This window comes from Aphis gossypii, chromosome 1 (assembly GCF_020184175.1).
Source record: "Aphis gossypii isolate Hap1 chromosome 1, ASM2018417v2, whole genome shotgun sequence".
Lineage (NCBI taxonomy): Eukaryota > Metazoa > Arthropoda > Insecta > Hemiptera > Aphididae > Aphis > Aphis gossypii.
The window spans coordinates 57,002,915-57,025,552 of record NC_065530.1 but is presented as its reverse complement, the minus strand read 5'-3'; the positions used below and the strand labels follow the sequence as shown (position 1 = coordinate 57,025,552).

Here is a 22,638-nt window from a genome sequence, read left to right as displayed (position 1 = left end):
ATATTTCATATTCTTATTGATCGAAATTATACTGTGACATTCCCTTAAGGTATTATATAGTACCTACGTTTGTAAAATGATTTGAGTTCACTGTTACTTAAGTTATGGACAGTTACGTCACGGCGTCACGGCGACACGGCGTACCTAACTATTACTAATGTTAACGATCATTAATGCATATAATATACCAGATAGTAAATTCTGTCATTCTATTTAAATTTCTATGTAAATTAATAATCATATTCAAATAGTTAAAAATGTACCATTGTAAATATCAATAGATGTAGGTAGCCGAGGCTAGGAACATCTTATCTTACCTTAATAAAAAAAAAAACGTGTATACCTATAATAATTATTAAACAACAAACTTGAACTATTACACTTCTTCTTAAATATAAAACATACCTCATAGGTATTTATAAAGTATTGGTTTTTCCAAATTGATATAATTTTTATATTTTATGTATTTTAATGAATACCTAACAAATTTCCTTCATAATAAAAATAAATTATGTGTATCGTTATATCAACGTAACATTTTTCTTTGACTTCTGGTTTTTACTTTTGAATTCGATAAATTGTTCAGTAGGAGCAAATTGAACGAATATTTTAACGATCATAAGTCGACAACGTATTACTCAAATAAAATACTGTTAACGTTAAAGTCATTTTTTCAATATGTTTATAGATTTTCGTTATCGAAAATAGGTATTACTATTTGAAAATCAAAAATTGGTCACGTTTTATCCGAGGTTTTATCTAAGGGGGGAAGTTAAAATTATCAAAATTATAACACAGATGTTCGGCATGAAATTAATGAAATAACTCACGTTTCTGATTACTTGTTACTTTATTATAATATAGTGAAGGCCCGCGCGTTTAAGGGCAAATGCCAAATACCTATATGTGGCCTGTATTTTCGACGATCAATTGATTACTGTAGTCTGTCGGTTATCGACGGCGGTCGGTACCTCCACACACGATATCATGACATTATCTCGTTTTAAAATAGTCGTTACTCGTTAGTAAATAATAAGTGTTGCGACGAGTATCTACTATCTATCGCATTGGGATCGAACAACAGCGTAAAACAGCAAAAGAGAATTATTTTAAAATACCCAATGCTTACCGAGATATTGACTGGTTCATGATAAAAAAAAAATTCCCCTTTCTACATCTATGTGTGTCGTGTGTGTGTAACATGACAAAGTTAATAGGTATTTTGTTATTTAATAATAATTAAATAAATATTGTTAGTAGATTACTATAATAACTATTATTTATTAGGTATATACTAGGTATTAAAATTTATAACATCATAAATTACTGACTTTATCTTAAAATCTTCATTAGATAAATAATAAAATTTAAACATTTTTTGTAAACAATACATAACTTTTATAAACATTACAATACATTTTAAAATTAAATCTTATACATTTACATTAAATTATGATTATAACTTCTTCGTCTTTGTCTGACCTAGAACATTAATAATAAAAGCCAATAAAATAATTATGGAATATTTTTACTTAAGAAGTTTTATTGGTCACAATTTGCAACTATATTTAGTATTCAATAGTTTAATAACTTACAAAAGGCAGAGTGTAATACAGTCTTAGAATTTCCTTCAATAATCTCCATCGGAAAATCCATGTTAATAGTATGATTACTAAAACAGTTAATACTATTTCTAAAAAAGAACAAAAAGAAAATTAAGACTAATAGTACATGTATTATTATTTATTACTTATAGGTATTTAAATATGAAAGTAAATAAATTTGGTTGAAGTTTACTTTTTTTTTTATATTTACGAATAAAAGAACATGGAAATATTACTTTCACAAAATTATGACTTTAAATTTTAACACTTTTCCTATAATTAAGTAGGTGTACCCACTCAGGACATTTTTACTAAGTTAATGACTGTGGCAAATCAAATTATCAACTATAAAATAACAACATGCTTTTTCGTTTTTATTGTATGGATTATTAATTCTTAAAATGATTGTGTATTGCCACAGATACTAACAGGGGCAGATGCAGGAAAAAATTTGGAGGGAGGTTAAAAAAATTAGAATTTTTTTGAGGTACATACATGAGTTTAACTACGTTTGAAAGTAATCACTCATTCATTTCGGGTTGAGAGGGGGTTTGAACCCCTGCCTGCGTCCACCACTGAATACTATATGTGTATGTGTACACCATCATATGATTTTATTTATGATCATTGATCACAGATGTACCTATAATATGTAATTATATATAGGTATATACATAAATAGCTATTCCTATTTATAAATGGATTAATATATTAAAATTTTGCCCCCCCCCCTTTTGAGAATTTTCCTATGGGCGCCCTTGCTCCACATAAATTCTGCTAAATACAATTCCAGAAAATTTCACTTAGTTTCACAATATTTTTTATTATACCAATAAGCAGAACCTCACTACCTATCTTTCAATTTGAAATGTTTTGGGTGTTTGCCCTTGTGTAATAAAATAACAAAAACCAGCAACATACAAAAACATTATGATATAAAATATAGTTTTCTCATTTCTTAAGATAAATCATATGTCATGAGCTAAACTATACAACAATAGTCAATATTAAAACTACAAGAGTATGCGATGGGGTGATACATTTTATAACACATATTGGCAGAAAAATGTAAGTTAAGTAGTTTATATTGGTTAAGTTAAAATATCCAGAGTAGTTTGTGAGTCCAAAAAAACTAAATATCCCCAAAACAAAATAAATACCTAAATACTATAACTATTTATATATTTAATTATTAATTAAGTATTGAAAATAGTAATAATAGTTTGTTTATAAAGTAAATTTTACCTAGATAAAATGAAGATTGAGACACAATTCCATTTTTCGTAGTTGATATAGCAATAAAATTATCAGAAATCTCATGTTTACCTAAATTATTTGTTATTAAACAATTATTTTCATATACAAATTATTTATGTTAATATTACCATAGATCCGTTGTGAGGTGTGTTCAATGTGTTTCAATTCTGTTTCAATAAGTGTTATGGATTCATCAATTTGTTCAGTAGTTAATAAGATTAATTCTTCTATTTTGGTAGTTTCTAAATTAATTTTTAAACTAGTTTCAGTTGTTTTAATATTTTCAAAATACATAGATAGCTGATCTTCTACAGTATTTTTAGTTGATATGGGAATTAATTGATATGTATTACACATTTTTTTATTTGTGTGATCATTGAAATCCATACAACATATACCTTTTGAATATGTATCAATTTTCACTCCATTCTAAAAAAAAACTCATTTTTTAATTTCATTTATTTGAAATAGAAATATAGAATTATTAATAATACAATAAATTTTATACATTTAAGGTATTTTAAAATCCTAACTAATAATTACTGTTTTGTTAATTGTTCATAGCTTCTATAGCTGAAATTTAACATTTAAGCATTTAATAAAATCAATCATTTAATGCACATTATTTTAGGATTGTTATGTATAAACGAGGTATTTGTTAAAGTGACTTTTTTTAAAAATAAATATTTATTGAATTAAATTCAAGTAGCCTCTTTGAGTTCTAAGTCCTTGTATGTCTTCTTAAATATCTATTTTCAATCAGATTTTGAAAACTTATTTTTAAATTTATTAATATTGATATCTTTAAAAAAAAAAAAAATTATTTTATCGGCATTCCCCAAATATCCCTGTATATATGCATTTATTATTTAGTAAGTTTATACTGACATTTGAAATTAGAGTTATAGAAGATATGGATTATTAAATATGGTAAACTAACATCTGTTACTGTGAAATTATATCTTGATAAGTCTTCTGTTGATTTGGAACATGTAACAATAATGTCCACCTTTTTGAAATCTGAAAAAAAAACACATTTTTAAAATATTACAATTTTCATACTTATTGAATAAATTAGTTATCTTAAGATAATTCAAATTACGTTTATAATTGGTATTTTGAAAATTAGCAACTAACTGTTTCTTAAATATATCATATTTAAGATTCATATTTCCAAAAAATATTGTTCCATTTAAACTGACAGATCCATTGCAAAAGTGTACTTGGTAATTCGTTAAATTATCAGTTAACTAAAAACAAAATATTAATTCAAATAAGTATAATTATTAAAGGAAGTAATACACTATTTATTTTCTTTTTATGACTCATGTATATTGTATACCACAGACAAATTTACATTCATTAATAGCAAATCTTGATACCTTATGTTGGTGTTATAAGCTTTAGTATTCGAGTCATAAATTGATCCACCAACAAACTTAAAACCAAGAGCATTATCTATGTTTTAACGTTGACTTTTGTATAATTCAATTGCAAGATATGAGCATTTTTAAATTGTAATGTTTTACAAAAACAAAATATAAAAATATACATATTGTATAATTAATACATACAAAATAATGTCCGTAATTTTAAGTTTAGTGATAGATTAATTTGTTACTCAAATACTAAAGCGAATTTGAATTTAATATGTAGGTATTGTGTAGATCCAAGAACAAAACCAAATAGTGTGCTGACGTTCTCTTTATAATATATTTTATTTCAAAAATATATATATCAATAAGAGTTTAATCAAGATATTTAGTTTGACAAAGAATTTATAAAAAAGTAATTTTTATTTTAAATAATTAATAATAATAATACAATATAATTTTATATCAATATTATCTATATAATATGTATATAATATACATAATTTAGTTTATGATTAAGTGTGAACTCATGTTAATTTGTTATAGGGAATGGTCATGATCAGTGAGGCATTATTTGATATTTAAAAATAATAAATAAAAAATATTAATCAAAAAAGTTCTTCAGTTAGCCTGACAATTATTAAAAAATTATGAAAATTGTTTCATGAAATTAAAACTAAAAATGTGATATTGATGTAAATCCAGCTACAATATCAGACTGATTAAGAACTGTTATTATTTTGTGAATAAAAATATTAAATAACTTAAAATTGATTTTGTCATATAATTATTGTTTCAAGATGGTAATTACAATATTTAAATAAACAATAGTTTACAATATGTAGTTTTTTAATAGTTTGTTTTATATTTTTGAGAAATTTAAAAAAAATTATTATTATTGATTTATTTCTAGCAAAATGAAAAATTCTCACTATATATCAATAGACAAATTTTTTAATTTTAATTTCTTTTTAAATTGAATCACACGATTACAAAACCCAATTTTTTTCATAAAATGTTTAATAAAAAGTAATGATTGTATAATCAAAATAAAAATCTACTACAAATGTATTTTTTTTTTTAATTTTTAATGTATTATAATAAAACCTCTACTTATAAAAATTAGATTTAAACTTACATTATTAATAGTTAAAATATTATTCAAATTTATGGTTGTATTGTACATAACATTTTGACTAGATATTTTGATAGTCGCTGCACATGTATCCCTATTAAATTCAACCGATTTTCTGCTGCATACAAGACTAGTTTTCCATTCAAATTGTATTATGCAATTGCTTCTGGAATCCTTTAATATTGGTTTTCCCTTTATAGTCATAAAAAAACAAAAAAAATATTCATATAATAATCAATAATAATGTAAAATTTCACCAATGAGTAATGTATAATTAATATGATTTTATACTTCTACTTCAGTAATATCACATAGTAATGTAATTTTAGTCGAATACTTTGTTTTAGATAATCTTGATGTTAAATCTAAACAACTATCACCATTTTTAAAATGTATTTCAATAATATCCATCACATCACTTTTTATTGGTGTTACTTGATAACCAATATTCTAAAAAATATAAATGATGTGTAAGTTAATTAAAGCAATAACCTAATTTATTTAACAATAATTTAAAACGAATAATGATAGAAACACTGACAGTTTTCTTCAGTAAAGTGTCCACATTTTGTTTTTATATTTTCATAGTATAATTAAATTAAGGTTAGGGTTTTTAAGAGTTGTTTTTCTCAAATCAAAATCATAATTTTTAAATTCTAATAGTATAACAATGAAGATACTGATTTTAAAAGAATGTATATTTAGTATTTTTCAAAATATCTTGTTTGTTTTTGAGCTAATTATAGACAGCTGAAATTTTCATAAATATAAATAAGAAATGTATAAATGAGTAAAAATGATTGAAAATTTAATAAAAGGTTCCTAATCAACAGCTCATTTCATAATTAAAAAATGTCGAAAATCTTTAGTTACAATATTTTTCATAAATGTTTAAAGATAGAATTTTGAAATGAAAATTAGTAAGATTTTCTGTAGTTAAAAATTCAGTGAAAAATTTTTATTTTTACATCTATGTACTTGTTATTATTTTATAACAATGCTAATTATTTTGTTGTAATTTAAAAACATTATTCATGAGAACTTAAAACTGAAGTAAAATATATTATAATGTATTTTACTATATGCAATGATATTTTTTATTTATTTTAATACAACATTATTTATTTATACTATGAATCTATTGTTATGGTTTACATTATTTACAGAAAGATGTTATAAATTTTTGAGTTATAAAAGTTAATACAATATGGTATTGGTATACATTAATATAATAATTAAATACTTAAATAGGTACCTACTAATAATATGATATAATATAATTTTTGAATAAATTTTATTAACCTACTATAATACTAATAGTAAAATAATTAATTTTAATAATTTTATCATAAAATATACTTAGTGATATAGGCTGACAGACTATTTCCAATTAGAATCGTTTTTTGGATACAATAATATAAAATTGAATTCAAATTTAACACACTCATAATAGTGACCCATATAACACCTAATGTACAGTTTGACAGACTTTCTTTTTACTGTTTTTTTTTTTAAAATATAGTGTTTTTCATACAGTTCCAATTAGATAAATTAGAACATGCTACTAAAAACCATCTTTGAGATGAAAATTGAAATATTTTTAATTTTTACTGCCCTTAAAGGCGATGCTAGACACAAAAATTAAAAATTAAAAAGTAAAAAAGATACACATCCCTATAAAATCAATACACTCTTCTCAAAATTTAAAAATAATAATAATGTTCCTATAAGTTTAGTAATACAGGTTATAAATGTTATAATCGCTGATAACACAAAGTAAGTTCTAAGTAAATGCAAAATTACAGTATTACAAGTTTGTAAGATGAAGACAAGGAGACAACACATGTAAGTGAAACATTAATTATTCTCTTATTAACCATCTTAAAATGGAAACCGAAAAATTTCAACAAAAAAATTAACAAAACCAAAACTGTTAAAATGTTTGTTAATTGTATACCAACCCTTCCTATCTACTTTAATTCAATTATAGTTATACTCTTATTCAGATAAATATAATGTTTACTTATTAGATTTTTATTTTTACTTACATAATTTGTATTGTTGAATTCCATTATTCCTCCTATACCTTTTGCTCCAGGTATACATATGTTAATAAAATACTTTCTTTCATTAACATTAATTAAATGAGTTCCTTTAATTGGCGTTAAATCATACGAACTTATATTACATTCCAACTATAACACATTAATACAACATTTGTAAGTCCAATGTTTTTATTATATTTTGTATGGTAGGTACAATCTTACTAAAAAATTAACTTTGCCTATCATATTTATTTTATAAGACATACATTATATCCTATATTCCTATATATTATTTAGTTTATTTTAATTTTAATGAAAAAATAAAATGGTTGAGTTCAGTAAACATCTTAATACTTACAATTTTATAAATATTGAAATATATTCATAGGGGCAATTAGGTGGGGGCTTGTGGGGTCTTAGACCCCCTAAATATTTGGATAGCCCTCTCAAATATTATTATTTCAGATATTATCCATGTTGCACATTTCATAAACAAAATATACACGCATTGCATTTGTTCTAGCCCCCCCTCAAAAAATTGACCCAAGTTGCGCTTATGAATATATTAAACATTTTATACTAATCATCCCTAAACTCAAACATTTCTTTTTCAGCAATGCTTGTTGTTTTATTTAACCAACTACCTAGTGGTTATTTATTGTGTAATATTTTAAATTATACATTAATTAATACATTTTGGCTTATTTTTATTAAATAAATCATATACAAACTTTTTTATCACATATTTCTGGATTAATACTGAGAACAGTAGTTGTACAATTATACTTCTGAACTTTCGGTAATTGTAACTCATACCCACAATAAAACATAAACTTTATTTGAACTTTTGTATTTTTATTTTCATGACAAGTTATATTACTTTTATGATCAAAATATAAGTCATTTTGCAAAGTATATACATATTTTTGTTTATTATCAAACAAAATTATAATTCGTCCATGTGGAAATGCATTATTCAAACTAATTTCTGTAAAATATAATCATAATTTATAAATTTTAAAGTTTTGAGACACATCAGTTGTATATTTAACATTGGCAGCCCCCCTCATGACTTCACTCCTATATTAACTCATTTACGGTTATCTACATTAGCTGATCATAGATACAACATTAATTCAAATTTTATTTAAATAGTACTTAATGGAAGTATTGATTTTTTTAATTTGTTATTTCAACTTAGTTTAATTACTTTCTAACATCACACGTCATTCTATTTAATTCTACATCACCACTACAAATCTAATGTTGAAAAAATCAACCACTCGATAGCTATTTATTGCAAGCAAATTTGAATCCCTCCTTTTCTTTTTTTAAATAGGTATTAAATTGTTGATATTTAATTATTTATTTATAATTTAATTGAAGTTTTTCTTATAAAAACAAGCTGTATGGCACTTTAAAATAATCATCCATGAATATGGTATATATCGTTAATTATGTTTCAAGTTTTACCTGAATTACAACTGATTTCATTATTATTTTTTGGACAAATATATATGGTGTAGCTTATATCATCTATTTCAATTGTTGTGTAAGTTGGTTTTAATGAATGATCATTTTTTATTATTTCTCTTTTTTTAATATGTTGAGAATTGGGGCATACCAATGGTGTAAACCATTGGAATATATACTTATAATTTTCTTCAATAGTTAACAATGGCCCCTAGATAAAAAAAAAATAGAAACTAATGAATTATTGTCACAATAATGATTTATAAATAATAACAAAATTAAATGAAAAAGATATCATCAAATATTTAAATCTTTGATATTATATAAAATAAATGTCCTGTTCAGACTGATCGTTTTGATTAGAATTTAATATACTATACTCAAATTTAAAATACTTACATTATTTCGATTTGAACACATAAATTCAATAACTGAAGAAACTTTGCGGCCATTATAAAAACCATTGATCATTTCTAATATTATTTTATTTCTTATTTTATAAGGGCTATTCTTCACATCACCAAGATTTTTGTATCTAAAACAGTATTTATATTATAATATACATAGATACATATTTTTTTATTTGCTACACATTATAGAATTAAATAACTCTTACCGGTTAGAATATAATAAATTACTATGGTCAACTAAACAGACTCCACTATTGAATTGACAATTTACACCATTAATATCATTATTAATAACAGAATGACAAACATTTAAAATAATTGTTTTCTTTTGGCTAGTAACAATTTCATAGTTACTATTAAATTTAGTTAATTTACTGAGATCAAAAATATTTCCCAATTGATCTCCAACAGTACAGTTAATTTTTAACTGTTGTGTACAAGCATATTTTGTATATATAGTAAATTCAAAAGTACATTCAGAAAAATCCTAAAAAACAAAAAGTGAAGTATTATTTAAAAACAAAATCTAATACCCCTTTAAATCAGTTAATACATTCATAATACCTACTTTATAAAATTCTTCTACAAACTAAATAATAAATATTAAAACTACTTTTTATACTATGTCACACTTACTTCCTATAAAATTTCAGCAGAAGATTGTTATTTTTAATAGTAAAAGTTATAGTTTAAAAGACATTTTCACTTTTAAATTTCAAATGGTTCTAAATATTAGATGATATTCAAAAACATTTTGTAGGTATTTGTACTTAAAATTCAAATTCAAATTCCCCAATGTATTCACTAATATGCTATACTTTAAAAAAATTAAAAATAAAAGGAAATGTTCAAAGTTATTAATTTAGCAATTTTGACCAATTTATACTGGAATTTACCATTTAGTTTTGCTCGGAATCGTTCTATTCTTCAAATGTATTATACTATTATTATTTTAAAATTCAATACCAAAAATTACCAGAACCAATGGACTATTCAAGTGCTATATTATGTATTTTGTTCAAAGTAATATTCACAAGCTAAATGTATTTTATAATTCACTAATGAGACATCGTCGACTTTATTATAAATATGTGAATAACCCCCCCTCTCTAAATTGTATTTAAATACTAAATTAAAGCACTGATCTTTAAAAATCCTGACTAATGACTATACACCTGTTTGAATATAATCATGGCTTGGATTAATATTTTGGAAGAGATAAATGAGTTTTACTATACCTAGTATTCTTCTATACTATTTTAAATAAAATGTACCAAGCTTGAACTCTATAGATATATTGTATGTACAGCAAATAAATGGAAAAGTAAATTGTATAACTTAAGATATAAATAAATCTTAATTTTGAGCAATACTAACCGTTTTGTAATCGATCCATTTTGAATCTAAGTAATCGCACACAAATCTAATAATAGTGTAGCTATTAGGTCCCTGCCCATTGTAAGCACATTTTTCTCCATGCATGGAAATATAGATAGAACCATTATCAAATACTATTTGTTCAGTAAACAGTCCTATATTCATTTCAGTTCCATCAATTGACCAGCAAGCAGCTGAATCTAAAATACCATTACATGGTTCTTGCAATGGACCACAAATACTAAATCGAAATGATGTGTTATCTTCAATTTCCTTTTCAAAAGTCTGATTTTTCAAATTGCTAATATTGTACACAGTTTGAGAATACCATGGATGTGAAACCATACACTGATCTTTTCTCTCAAACTTTATAATAAAAAAAAAGTTTAAAAGCATAGGTATACATTTTTAAATTTATATTACCAATATTTCACAAGCTTTAGGAGTTTTCCAATTAAATACATGAATACATAAAGTAAAATTTGTTGATTCGTGTATAAGTTTTGACTCACTAGAACAAGTTAAATTGATAACTGTTGACCACTTCAAAGAATTGCTACAATTATCTCCATCTACCAACATTTTAAATAAACATGATATAACACAGGATCATCATTCATAGTGAAAATTGAAAATAAAATGTAGATGCAAATAAAACTGTTGTGATTTTTAGTTTAAATCAACACCACATTTTAGTATTTTTTAATAAAATGGTATTTTTTAATAACAATCTTACTTTTAATTGCATAATATCATATCTTTTAAAAACACTTATTAAATTTATTTATTATTTTACCTTTGTAATTTAATATTATTGAATTTTTGTCATAGTAAGGACCAATTTGTGTTGACCCAATGGAAATTCCTTTACCTGAACTATCCACATAACAAGCCGAAGTTTTACCACCAACTAATAAAGATTTTTTTTTAATATTTATAGCACATTTATTTTATAAAAATATTTTTATACATAATTTATAATGCATAGGTAACCTGTACATGAAGATGGCATTTGTCTATCATATTCATTTAAATAACCACAAATATTTAAGTAAAAAATTCCACCATTGTTTTCGTTAATAATTTTCCAATTATCTACTCGCTTGTGTAAAGGTTTTAAATTGAAACGAACCATATAATCAGTAATTACCTATAAAAGGAATAGTAAAAATAAGTTATTTTTTTCAATTATACTCAATACAATCAAATTAATTTACAAATTTAATGATTTTCTTTCTTAATTCTAGATATATTTTTTATGTCAACACAAAAACAAATACCATTCTCATTAAATCTATTAGTTTAACAACAGCCATCAAAAAGTGGAAAATCATAAAATTATTCATTTAAATTGTGTTTGGATTGTATTCTAACTAATCTAACTGAAGTAAAATGGAAAACACAAAATAATAATTTAAAAATATATAAAAGGTAAAATTTAATAGGTACACAGTAAAAAAAATATTTTAGAAACATAATTTAAAATTTAAAAAATGCTCACTTCACATGATATCATTCTTGGTATACAAACAACAGATGTAGCAACTTCAAAATATGCAATATTAGGAAACGTATTTTTATCTTGGTAATTTTCTTCATTTAAAAATGTTGGTTTAATATTTTCAGGTGCTATATTTTCATCACACTTAAAAATGAATTCAATTCTTCTACCTTCTATTTTATCAAATAGTTTATATTAAAAATTTTAAATTGAATAAACATTTTTTTGCTATACTAACTTTTTTTTTTAGTAGCTTTTTCATGTTGGATCAATTTTAAGCTTTTACTATTTTTATCATACAGAAGTTCATCGTTTGCATATTTTCCTACAGCATACACTTTAGGATTTGTGATATCAGTTATATCACATATTGTAGTGATATTACCACCGCATTTATTGTGGTCAGTTAGACGGCCACAGATGTTGAGCTCAAATCGACGATTTTGGTTTTCAACCAAATAGTTATTGGTTAAACGACGTAAAGGATTCAAATTAAATCTTAAAAAATAAATATAATATAATATATTAGCTTGTATTAAAATAAAATGATTTTTTTTTTTTAATTAAATTGCTGTAAAAAATGTAGAACCACAAATAATATTTTAATTAATATTGGCAAAACTAATTCTCTATATTTCAATATACTTACTACCAATATAAAATATGGATTATTCTTAACAGTATACATATGCAACTGCCCTATCTTTGATAGTGGGTGAATGGTCGTGGGTAAGTTGTTAGGGTGGTCAATGGTCATGTGTAAGATATGATTGTGAATATATGATTTATAAAAATAACCTATATATATTGAGTATACTCAAATATCAAAAATTAAGTTTTACATTAATTTTACTCTGTTGAAGGGGAAATAGTCATAAGTCTAGGTGGGGTGGGTATAAATCTTTGTACTTTGCCCCACCTATAAAAATTGATTTCAGTGCCACTGGAACCAATTATAATACTCATTCAAAAATTTAAAAAAACACAATTAAATCATTTACTCGAGTACCTAATAAAAAGTTTTAAATTAATGTTTAAAATAAAATACTTACTTATAATTAATATGAGGTATTGAAATATTGCAAACATTTCGTATATCCAAATCATCTATTGGGCAACCAACTGCCGAAGTCAATTCTATAATATACTTGCATTGATTTACATTTAGCTTATAATCTGCTTTATTTCCAATCATCTAAAATTAAATTAGAATATCAAATGAAAAAACATTTTACAATTACTTAAATTTACAATAGTATAAATTATGCTTTTTAATAGCTTCAATTAAATAAATAAATACTTATAAATTATATTATCTTACCATGTACCTATGGTTAATTATTCATTTCATGAGATATTTATAATTTTTTTGTCAATAAACTTATTTAGTAATAAAGTATCATTTATATAATGATGTACTAATGTCTAATCCTATAGTACAGTTAGTATTTTTAAATTATATTATTATTTAGTATTGTGCTTACAAAATTATAGATATATCTAATAATATAACTTATGAATTTTGATTTTTGATAAGTAAATTATCTATATGAATAAAGGAAAATGTACTTCAAGAATAATTAACGCAGAGCCATTACCAATGAAGCTATGAGTATGAAATTTAGACAGTAGTTTTGTTGTGATGTAGACACCCACTAAGAAAGAATTTTTCAAAATTTTGATTTTTAAGGGTTGAAATTGGTAAAAATAAGTTTAAAAATAAATAAAATAAGTCAGGTTGTTAAACCAATTATAAAAAAAATCATGAGATGGCACATTATTCTATCTTATCCATCACAGTAATAAAAATGTTGATATAACTTTGAAACTTAAGGGTTAGAAATTATAAATTTACGTATACATCTCGCAGGGTCTGTAATCTACCACAGGTGAATTGCCTACCTAATAATATACTGCATAATCATAAGAGAGTCTCATGGGCAACTCCAAGCTTAAGGGCTATAATATAACCTAACTAACTCACTGACTGAAAAACGTGGAGCCTGAACAATGAAACAATGATAGATCGAGGCTTGAAATTTACACAGTACATTCATACCACAAATTTAGTGTACCTACATTAAGAAAGCATTTTACAAAATTCACATTTTAAAGTGGTGCTTGCACAAGTTTTATAAGATTCAAAATGGTCAATGAAAATGTCTAAGTTTAGAACATCGTAAAACCGAATATTAAATAACAAATCAAACAAAGTTTGAATGATATAATAGAATTGGAATTTTTAACGGGCAACATAGTGCAAAAGATCAGCTAGTGTATGTATAAAACAATTAAAAATATTAAAATACACATAAATTAGTAGGTAATATTTTACCTTATTTGTTCTATTAGTATAAAATATTATACCTACTTATTTAAATCTTGAAACTTACATTTTTATTGCAAACAAATGTTAGATCTGTAGAGTATTTTTGATTTTTTTCACAAATAGTATTTCCTTCCAAAGACAAAATAAGTTGATCTTTAACATCTAATTTCACTTCTAAAAAGAAAAACTCACTCTTATACGTCTTATAATAAACATATTTTGATAATCAGATTTTAGTTATCTATATTATAAATATATTAAACAGTTTCATAAAATGCAACTGTACCTATGTCAGTATACGTTTAGGTACTTACTACTTAGTTATATAAATTATAGCATTAGTTACAATATATTTTAATACTTACTAATAGGTATATTAAACATAAATCATTGATAATATATAAATATATTATAAGTACTATTGTACCAATATAACTAAAATAGTAAATAAATCGTAAAGTTAAATTAAAATTATAATTATACGTTTGATGAATTTCAATATTTTATAGGAATATTCGTTTTATTTATAGTCCATCGATAAAATCATAGGAAATGCAATAATATGAATCTACCTTTATTATCATGTCAACAATATAAATAACAAATGCAAACATCGAGATATATATTATAATATAATATAGTATACCTAAATAAAGAATCACTGACAATTTCGCCCCGGACATTTCCCCCACATAAAATTTTCGATACGGACATTTTCCTGTATTTTTTTTTTTTAGTTAATTATTTAATAATATAGGTAATATTATTTATTATTCAATAATAAAGTTTTACATCTTTTTACCTTCTAAGCAACATGCTACTTTTTTGGGACTCGCCCCATTTCACATGTCAAGGTGTTGAAGATGGTTCTTGGTTAACTAGACAAGTCTAGTTACCCAAGAGGTTGGACTTAATAATTATTATCATTTATTTATTTATCAAAAAAGGTCAAGGGGAGAGATATATCTCCCTCATCTCCCCCTGTAAATATACTACTGAATAAATTATGTTAGTATAATAGTAGGTATATTACAGTTTGTCAGCAATTCTGCTAGTTTATAAAATACAGTGGAGCTGTGGAGCTCGTAGATTGGGTGATGGGGTGATCTCCTATCCTAAAATTATCATTTATAACTAATTTAAAAGTTAAATATCAAATTTCAAATTTATATTGTAGTATAACATAGTCAAAAATAAAAATTGTGTTTCCTATATTTGCACTAATATAATATTATGTTATGAAAACATTATCAGCTAATAGGAGTTTAAAAATAAATCATTCAAGACTAGCGTATGTAGCTTCTGAAAATCGATAACCAATAACAATTTTGCGGAACCCGCGAGCAGCGAATGCGATGCTTGGCAGCTTGCCGTGAGCTCGGGCGATGTTAAAAGTCGCTCGTCATAACTATGATCGTGGTACAAAAACTAAGAAGGGGGAACACAATAATAATACTGCTGCCCCGGGGCGATCGCCCGATATGTGCACGGATTCCGAACTTGTGTGTATTTATAATTTAGTAATTTACTTTGTACGGTCGCAACATAATAACTAAATATATATAATAATTTATATGTATTAAATGAATTTAATTAAATAACTAGGTATTATTAATATTATTTGTGTTCGATACTTTCCATAAACAAGCAATTTTATATCGCCCTCCCACTTTCAAAGCATATGAGCCGTCACTGATAAAATAGTAAATACTTAGGTAGTTTGTTCTTTGGTAGTACTGGTAATGGCTGTTTAACCTAACTCCCCCGCGCCTCCCCCCCCCCCCGAAATTAATTTCTATATAGTATTACCAATGGTTCCTCGCCTATGGTCCGCAGCCCCCCCCCATGGCAGCCGTAATACGTCATAATAAGATATAATTATAAATGTTTAATTAATATGTTTTGTTATGTCTACCTACTTATATAATTATAGTATAAACTATTCATTATAATTTTGGTTATGTTAATATGAGATGTAAAAAAAAAAAGGTATTCGATAAAAATTGGTAAGGGCCAAGGGGGTCCACAGTATCTAAAAATATTTCATCAGGGGTCCGTGATCTATAAAAGGTTATAAGAACCACTACTGGTATATACGTTACTGTACCTAGGTAATTTATGAAATAAGTAATAACTAAAACGCGTAAGTAATGTACATCATTTATACTTTAACAAGTTAACTAGTTATTTTTTCACATTATCTGGCATCACTTCGTTAATATGTCAAAATGTACAAAATATGATCACCGTTTACCGATAATACTGAGTCCGCGCGAATGTGCAATGTCTTATCTTTCGTCTTGGTTCGGTCTATTCGTATCAATTACAAATTACCGCTCGACTGCTAATTAGACAAAGGCAATGTAATAACACAATAAACATATAATAATATGTTATTACTATCATTTATAAGATTATCGTTTATAGTACCTAAAAGTTTACTGTGTTTATAGTTTATAGTTATATACTGTTTATAAGAAAAAATATGTTCTGTGCAACTCTAAAAATGCCACATTAACCTTGTGTGTACAAATGATTAATTAATTCAATTTAAAATAAATAAAATATTATAATACTAAAATTGCTTTTAAAATTTAATTATTAAGAAGTTGGATAATCCTCTGGTAGTTGTAACCCCGCCCTCACATCATCAATGAGTAAAAATTAATCTAAATAGGTACCTACCTTTAATTTTGGATCCAATATCTGATTCTGTGGAATATTTTTTGTTTAAACATATTTTGGTCTTAATTCCATCGCAAATCAATGTACGTTTATTGTTTTCACAACATAACTGTATATTTAAGTACATATCATTAGAATTGGTGAAATTAACTTTATTAAGTCCCTTAAAACTTCAAAAAAAAAAAAATATTGTAATTAGTACATGACATACGGATACAGCCGGAACAAGATATTTCCGGTAAACACATTTTATCTCTAAGGAACAAATCTAGTTTAGTAACCACACAATTTTTTCAATTTTTTTTTTCGGAAACCCATGTATCCAATTTTCAACGAGTTTTGAACGATGGTGCAAAAATAAATTGGTGGAAATCATTAGTTTTTAAGTTTTTAGCCTGACGAAGTTTACAATTTTTGGTATTTTAAAAATTCGTATACAATTCTCTATATATTACCGTGCATTCGGAACTTTTTTTTACTAACACCTTTTTTTTTGCAATTTTATTAAATTATTAAATTTGTTATATAAGCGCAACAAAATAGAGCGTTATACCTACGCATACGTATAACACCAAAAATCATGAACTTCGTAAGGCTATGACGCCTATAACTTAAAAACTAATAATTTCCATTTTCCGTCAAATTTTTTTTGCACTATCGTTCAACTTCAAAACTCTGAACTAAAAGATTTTCGAAAAAAATTGAAAAATGTATGTGGGCGGTAAGCTAGATTTATGCCAAGATTTATGTTATTAACTTGGGTTCAAGAATAAAAATAATTAGATAAAAACCTAGACAAATCAAATTGAAGATGTTTTTCTTTGTGTCTTAGATTGAAAACACATCTCGAAACACAATCTTCACAATGTACTGCAACTGCGGCATAAGCAGCAATTATTAGTAACAATTTATACAACACCATACTAAAAAAACAAATAAAAATAAGAAAAAACAATATTAATCGTTATTAATAAAAAAATAGGTATTAACATTTGGCAGTGGCATATTTAGGAGGGAATAGGGCTTCTGGGGCTCTGGGTATTGAAGGTATATAACATACAACAATTTTAAATATATTATTATTGAAGTATGCAGTTGGGATTTTTCGAATTTTAATCGAAATTTCCTTTCATACAGATCCGCATACAGTCCTTTTCTTTATCCGCTGCACAGCGATTGGTGATTCCCATAACACTGTCCGAGAGAGAATATGTTTAATCATATTATAATAGATTTATGAAAACTGTCGTGATCAGTATTCAGTGTGATCGATATTCAATGTATAATATGTATATTTACATATAAGGACATAAGGTAATAAACAGTACTTACCTTAGTACAACCATTGATCATATAATTATATATATTTATTTTCTTAAAAGCGATAACGTTAAACAAGCAAACCACACGACTTAAAAAATAAATAAATAATTAAAATTTTATTTTAACGATAAAATAACAAAAACGCATTGTCCAATGTACTTCTTATACAATAAAATTGACGATGTTCACTGTTGTCTGTCGAGTGCCAAACTGATTAGTGCTTAGTCAACAGTCGCACAGACTGCCACTCGTGTGTCTCCAGACTTGTAAACAGCACGGTGCCACGGTATAAACAACATGCTATGATTGGTATGTCCTGTGTCTAGAGTGATCGTAATATTCATAACATCGAAATGACTATTGAGTATTGACTGTCAAATCTTTCGATAGGCGCGTGACATACACAATATTACGAATCGATAATCGACCTTTTAATGGCGTATTATTGATAATATGACCAGGCTCATACACGGTATTTTCCATCGGATTAAAAATAATATATTGGTTTATATCAGAGCAACTATACACGACAGATATACGCCACGTTTTCATTCGCGGCGAAAAACGCCTGTCGGCTTGCGTTTTGGTAGGCGAACGCCGAAATAATAAAAACGCCAACTCCTTATTTTACATTGTTTTAAATTAGGATAGGCTATATTACACTGATGACAAAAAAGTGGCGAAATACGCTTCTTATAACCCCGGCCTATGGATATTGAGTAGGTGCATGACGTATTGCGAGGACTTGATACAAAACCACGATTTAAAATAATTTTATTAAATTATAGTTTTATTTTGTTATCTCTAATCGTGTCCAAAACTGAATTCTTGCGATCGTACGATGTTGTTTATATTATCATGTACTGCAGCGTTAACTATAATTGTAAGTAATAACAATATTAGTTATTACAGGCTGCATTAATAAACTGGCAACAATTAACAATTAACTAATAGTAAAATAGTAAGGAAAGGGATTAACTGACTGACCAATATAAGTGCTCGGAAAACTTTAAAATGTTTATCAATCAATAAAATATGAGCATTCCGTGACCTGTACTGTACTATGATTTTACCAGTGGCGTATTTAGGCAGTGGAGGCAGATAGGAGTTGTATCCCCCCACATTGACTTTTTTTTTTTGCAGACTTTTAGAAAACAAATTTTTTATTATATTAGAGCTGTTATAAAGTCATTACTTTTGATATACTCAGTATAATATGCACACATTTATAAGCTATTTTTATCATTGGATCGCCATAATTATTGTATTATTATATTTTATTAGTTACCTATTACTTATACCTCAGTTAAAACATAGGTATATCCTCTACCCATTGAAAATTGCTGGGCATGCCACTTGGTATCACCGTAACACAATGGCTCTTCTCCAGTCTACATTGTTACCATTTTACCAATGCCGATTGATTTTAACTATTATATGGTTAATAATCGATATCAACTATACAATATTTTAAAAAAATTAGTCGTTTATAGGTACACTGCACAACTCACGAATGCCTATATAGACTAAATAGTAAATTATTAGAAATTTGCTAATTATAATTTATATACTGTTCATATTTCATAGATTATAGATGAAGTTACGAACTAATTTTTTAAATAAAATTTTAACAAAAATTAAATAATGTCAAGGTTATAATATGATTGCATTCAATTATACAGTCATGTAATATTATGGCTTATGTTTAGCAAATTATAAATAATTGTAATAATCTAAAAATGTAAAATACAGTCTACATTTTAAAAGTGTGAATGGGTGAAAGTATATCTGTATGTGGTATTGGTAGTAAAATTTTGGTAAGTAGGTAGTAGGTAGGGTACCTAAATAGTAGGTATTTAATTTTAGATTCTTTTCCATGAAGTCTATAAAAGGTAAACGCTATTACCTATTTAATGATACCTATTTAATAAAGGTTTTACTTGAATTTTAGTAATTTTATAAATATATATATATTTTTATCAATATTAATTAGGTATTTACAATCTTTACTGTGTAAAGCTATCTTTATTCTTTAATTTTAGTATTGCTTGAATGCTATAGTAGGTATGTAAATTTGATATACCTACCTTTTTCAAAAATTTGACATGAAAATAGGTTCGTTTTACCTATACCTACGAGTTACCACCATTATAATATATGATTACATATTTACATATTTACATGGACATGTGAGTATTATTACTTATTTTAGTAAGTATATATTTTAATTTTTTTTTATAATATTATAAAATCAATGTTATTACTTGTCTATTATTAGGTCTACTGTATAGTACTGTCTTTATATGAGCACAGAAGTACAGAATATAACAAAATTATATATGAATTATTATGAATTGTGTTTACAAAGTTTGCTTTTCTTATATCTAAACACTGGATATTTAGTTAAATATCTCTTAGCTATGTCCTATGTAAAGCCAAATAGTTAAGACGCAATTTTAAATTTTCCAACGCAATAAAATACATCAAAACAATTATTATTATTTATTAGTATATAAATTAATATATTATAATCATTTATTAATAATATATAATTTAACAGCTTATTATTTGACGAGCCGACATTCGTATTTATTTTATCGTAATAATAATTGTTTTGATATTTACATACTTATAAAGTTATAAGTAACTAATATTATAATTGAAAGATTAAATGTTTTTCTGAAACAATATTATCTATATTATTTATTACAAATTTACAAATAAAATATTTAGCATCTAAAGATTATCTTTGATATATTATTATAAATGTATACCTAACAGTATAGCATAGTATAGTATATGTATATTTATTAGTTATACTAGTTATATTAAAGTATACTATAAAGTATAAATTACTAAATCTTATTCTTATCATTGACAACTATTCGTAGTCATACCGTGTTTGTAACATAACTCATAAGAAACTGTTGTTTATAAGTTACAAGTTATATGATTATAGTTATTAACTTTGATTTAAATAATAATTTAATTGAAGATAGTAAAAATATTATTATTTTCTGTGCGCAAATATTCTTTTACGTATGTATAATTTATATACAATATACCTAAGTTTAATAATATACAGATAATGGGATTATCTAGTAAAAACAGTACAAAAAGCGTCATGTTTGATAAGGACTAAGGAGACACAATTTTTTAAAATTTAAAAAGAAATAAATTCCATTTTAAACTCTTATATAAATAGATAGGTAATATCTTTAATTGAATCAACACATTTTGAAAATTTCATTGCAAATAAAAATATTCATAATATGTAGATACATAAGAGTTTTATATTATATAAATTATAAATGCCACTAAGAATAATGTTTTTGACTTCTATAAGTTATAACAAAATAATAAACTTCATTACTTATCGTTAAAATACATAATTTGTCTAAATTTAAATTATAGGTATACAATAAAATTTGTATACCAATAAACAATAAAAAATAATTTTACCTATATATTTTTATAATTTTTTATTTTGTACACAGATACAAGATCAACTCATGTGGAATCTTATATCTTGTATTAAATTCTCTAGTATTTTAGTAATAAAATATAAAATAAAAATTATTTGAGGAAAAATAGTTATTATATATCACAAAAAATTAAAATAATAGAATATCTAATGCTATGAAAAAAAAATGGGAGTTTTTTAATTTTGATCTTTTCAAAGTACAAACTAGATTCAATGTGTTATCTAAAACCACCTCCCAAGTTAAAAATCGAAACATTTTATCGACTAATTATCGTGTATACAGACCAAAACAACACTATTCATCGGACATCGGCCATCATTGTAAAATTAATATTGAATACATTCATCGCTCATTCGCTCAGAATATAAAACGTACTCACAAAATCTGGATATATGTATAATTTAATTTTTTTTTTGTAATCGAATTTATTGTTCGATAGTCTTTACTCTTTAGTGACTAATAATTTATATTTTATTTAATATTACTTTACCATTTTAACTTTGGGGATACATTTTTTTTTTAAGAGGACGTCATACCCGTATGACGTGTTGTCTCCGTCTTACACACGTCATCTACGACATAGACCGGAAAGACAAAACGTGTTTACGCAAACTGAGTAGAATTCGCTCAACTTTAGTAAC

At 25.1% G+C, this 22,638-nt stretch overlaps 1 protein-coding gene across 3 annotated transcripts; it reads right to left on the bottom strand.

Moving 5' to 3' along the window:
• Positions 1 to 1,261: 1,261 nt before the first annotated feature.
• On the bottom strand, positions 1,262 to 19,135 carry LOC114119609 (cation-independent mannose-6-phosphate receptor). Of its 3 annotated transcripts, XR_007603123.1 has the most exons (25): positions 18,522 to 19,118; positions 17,981 to 18,112; positions 17,190 to 17,359; positions 14,569 to 14,678; positions 13,228 to 13,370; positions 12,414 to 12,673; positions 12,176 to 12,348; positions 11,668 to 11,824; positions 11,471 to 11,584; positions 11,098 to 11,246; positions 10,675 to 11,040; positions 9,504 to 9,784; positions 9,287 to 9,422; positions 8,888 to 9,098; positions 8,146 to 8,402; positions 7,418 to 7,564; positions 5,661 to 5,819; positions 5,373 to 5,561; positions 3,964 to 4,111; positions 3,802 to 3,881; positions 2,990 to 3,290; positions 2,850 to 2,930; positions 2,100 to 2,247; positions 1,596 to 1,693; positions 1,465 to 1,482 (listed from the first exon to the last, which is right to left on the bottom strand). XR_007603123.1 is itself a non-coding variant. In XM_050197189.1 (24 exons), the coding sequence occupies exons 1-24, from the start codon at positions 18,533 to 18,535 to the stop codon at positions 1,441 to 1,443; spliced, it is 3,918 nt and encodes a 1,305-aa protein (XP_050053146.1). In that variant the 5' UTR covers positions 18,536 to 19,112; the 3' UTR covers positions 1,262 to 1,440. The 3 variants fall into 3 exon arrangements, 2 of the variants coding, with proteins under 2 accessions (XP_050053146.1, XP_050053147.1); XM_050197189.1 differs by lacking the exon at positions 2,100 to 2,247 and having other exon boundaries at positions 1,262 to 1,482; positions 18,522 to 19,112; XM_050197190.1 differs by lacking the exons at positions 1,465 to 1,482; positions 1,596 to 1,693; positions 2,100 to 2,247; positions 2,850 to 2,930 and having other exon boundaries at positions 3,160 to 3,290; positions 3,750 to 3,881; positions 18,522 to 19,135.
• Positions 19,136 to 22,638: the final 3,503 nt, after the last annotated feature.

What these genes read in the sequence shown, in the direction of transcription:
- LOC114119609 (XM_050197189.1), bottom strand. An exon ending in CTTCAATTTGATTTGTCTAG is followed by an intron (nt 17,360 to 17,980) that starts GTTTTTATCTAA and finishes TTTTTTTTGAAG; the next exon opens with TTTTAAGGGACTTAATAAAG. An exon ending in CACCTCACAACGGATCTATG is followed by an intron (nt 2,931 to 2,989) that starts GTAATATTAACA and finishes CAAATAATTTAG; the next exon opens with GTAAACATGAGATTTCTGAT.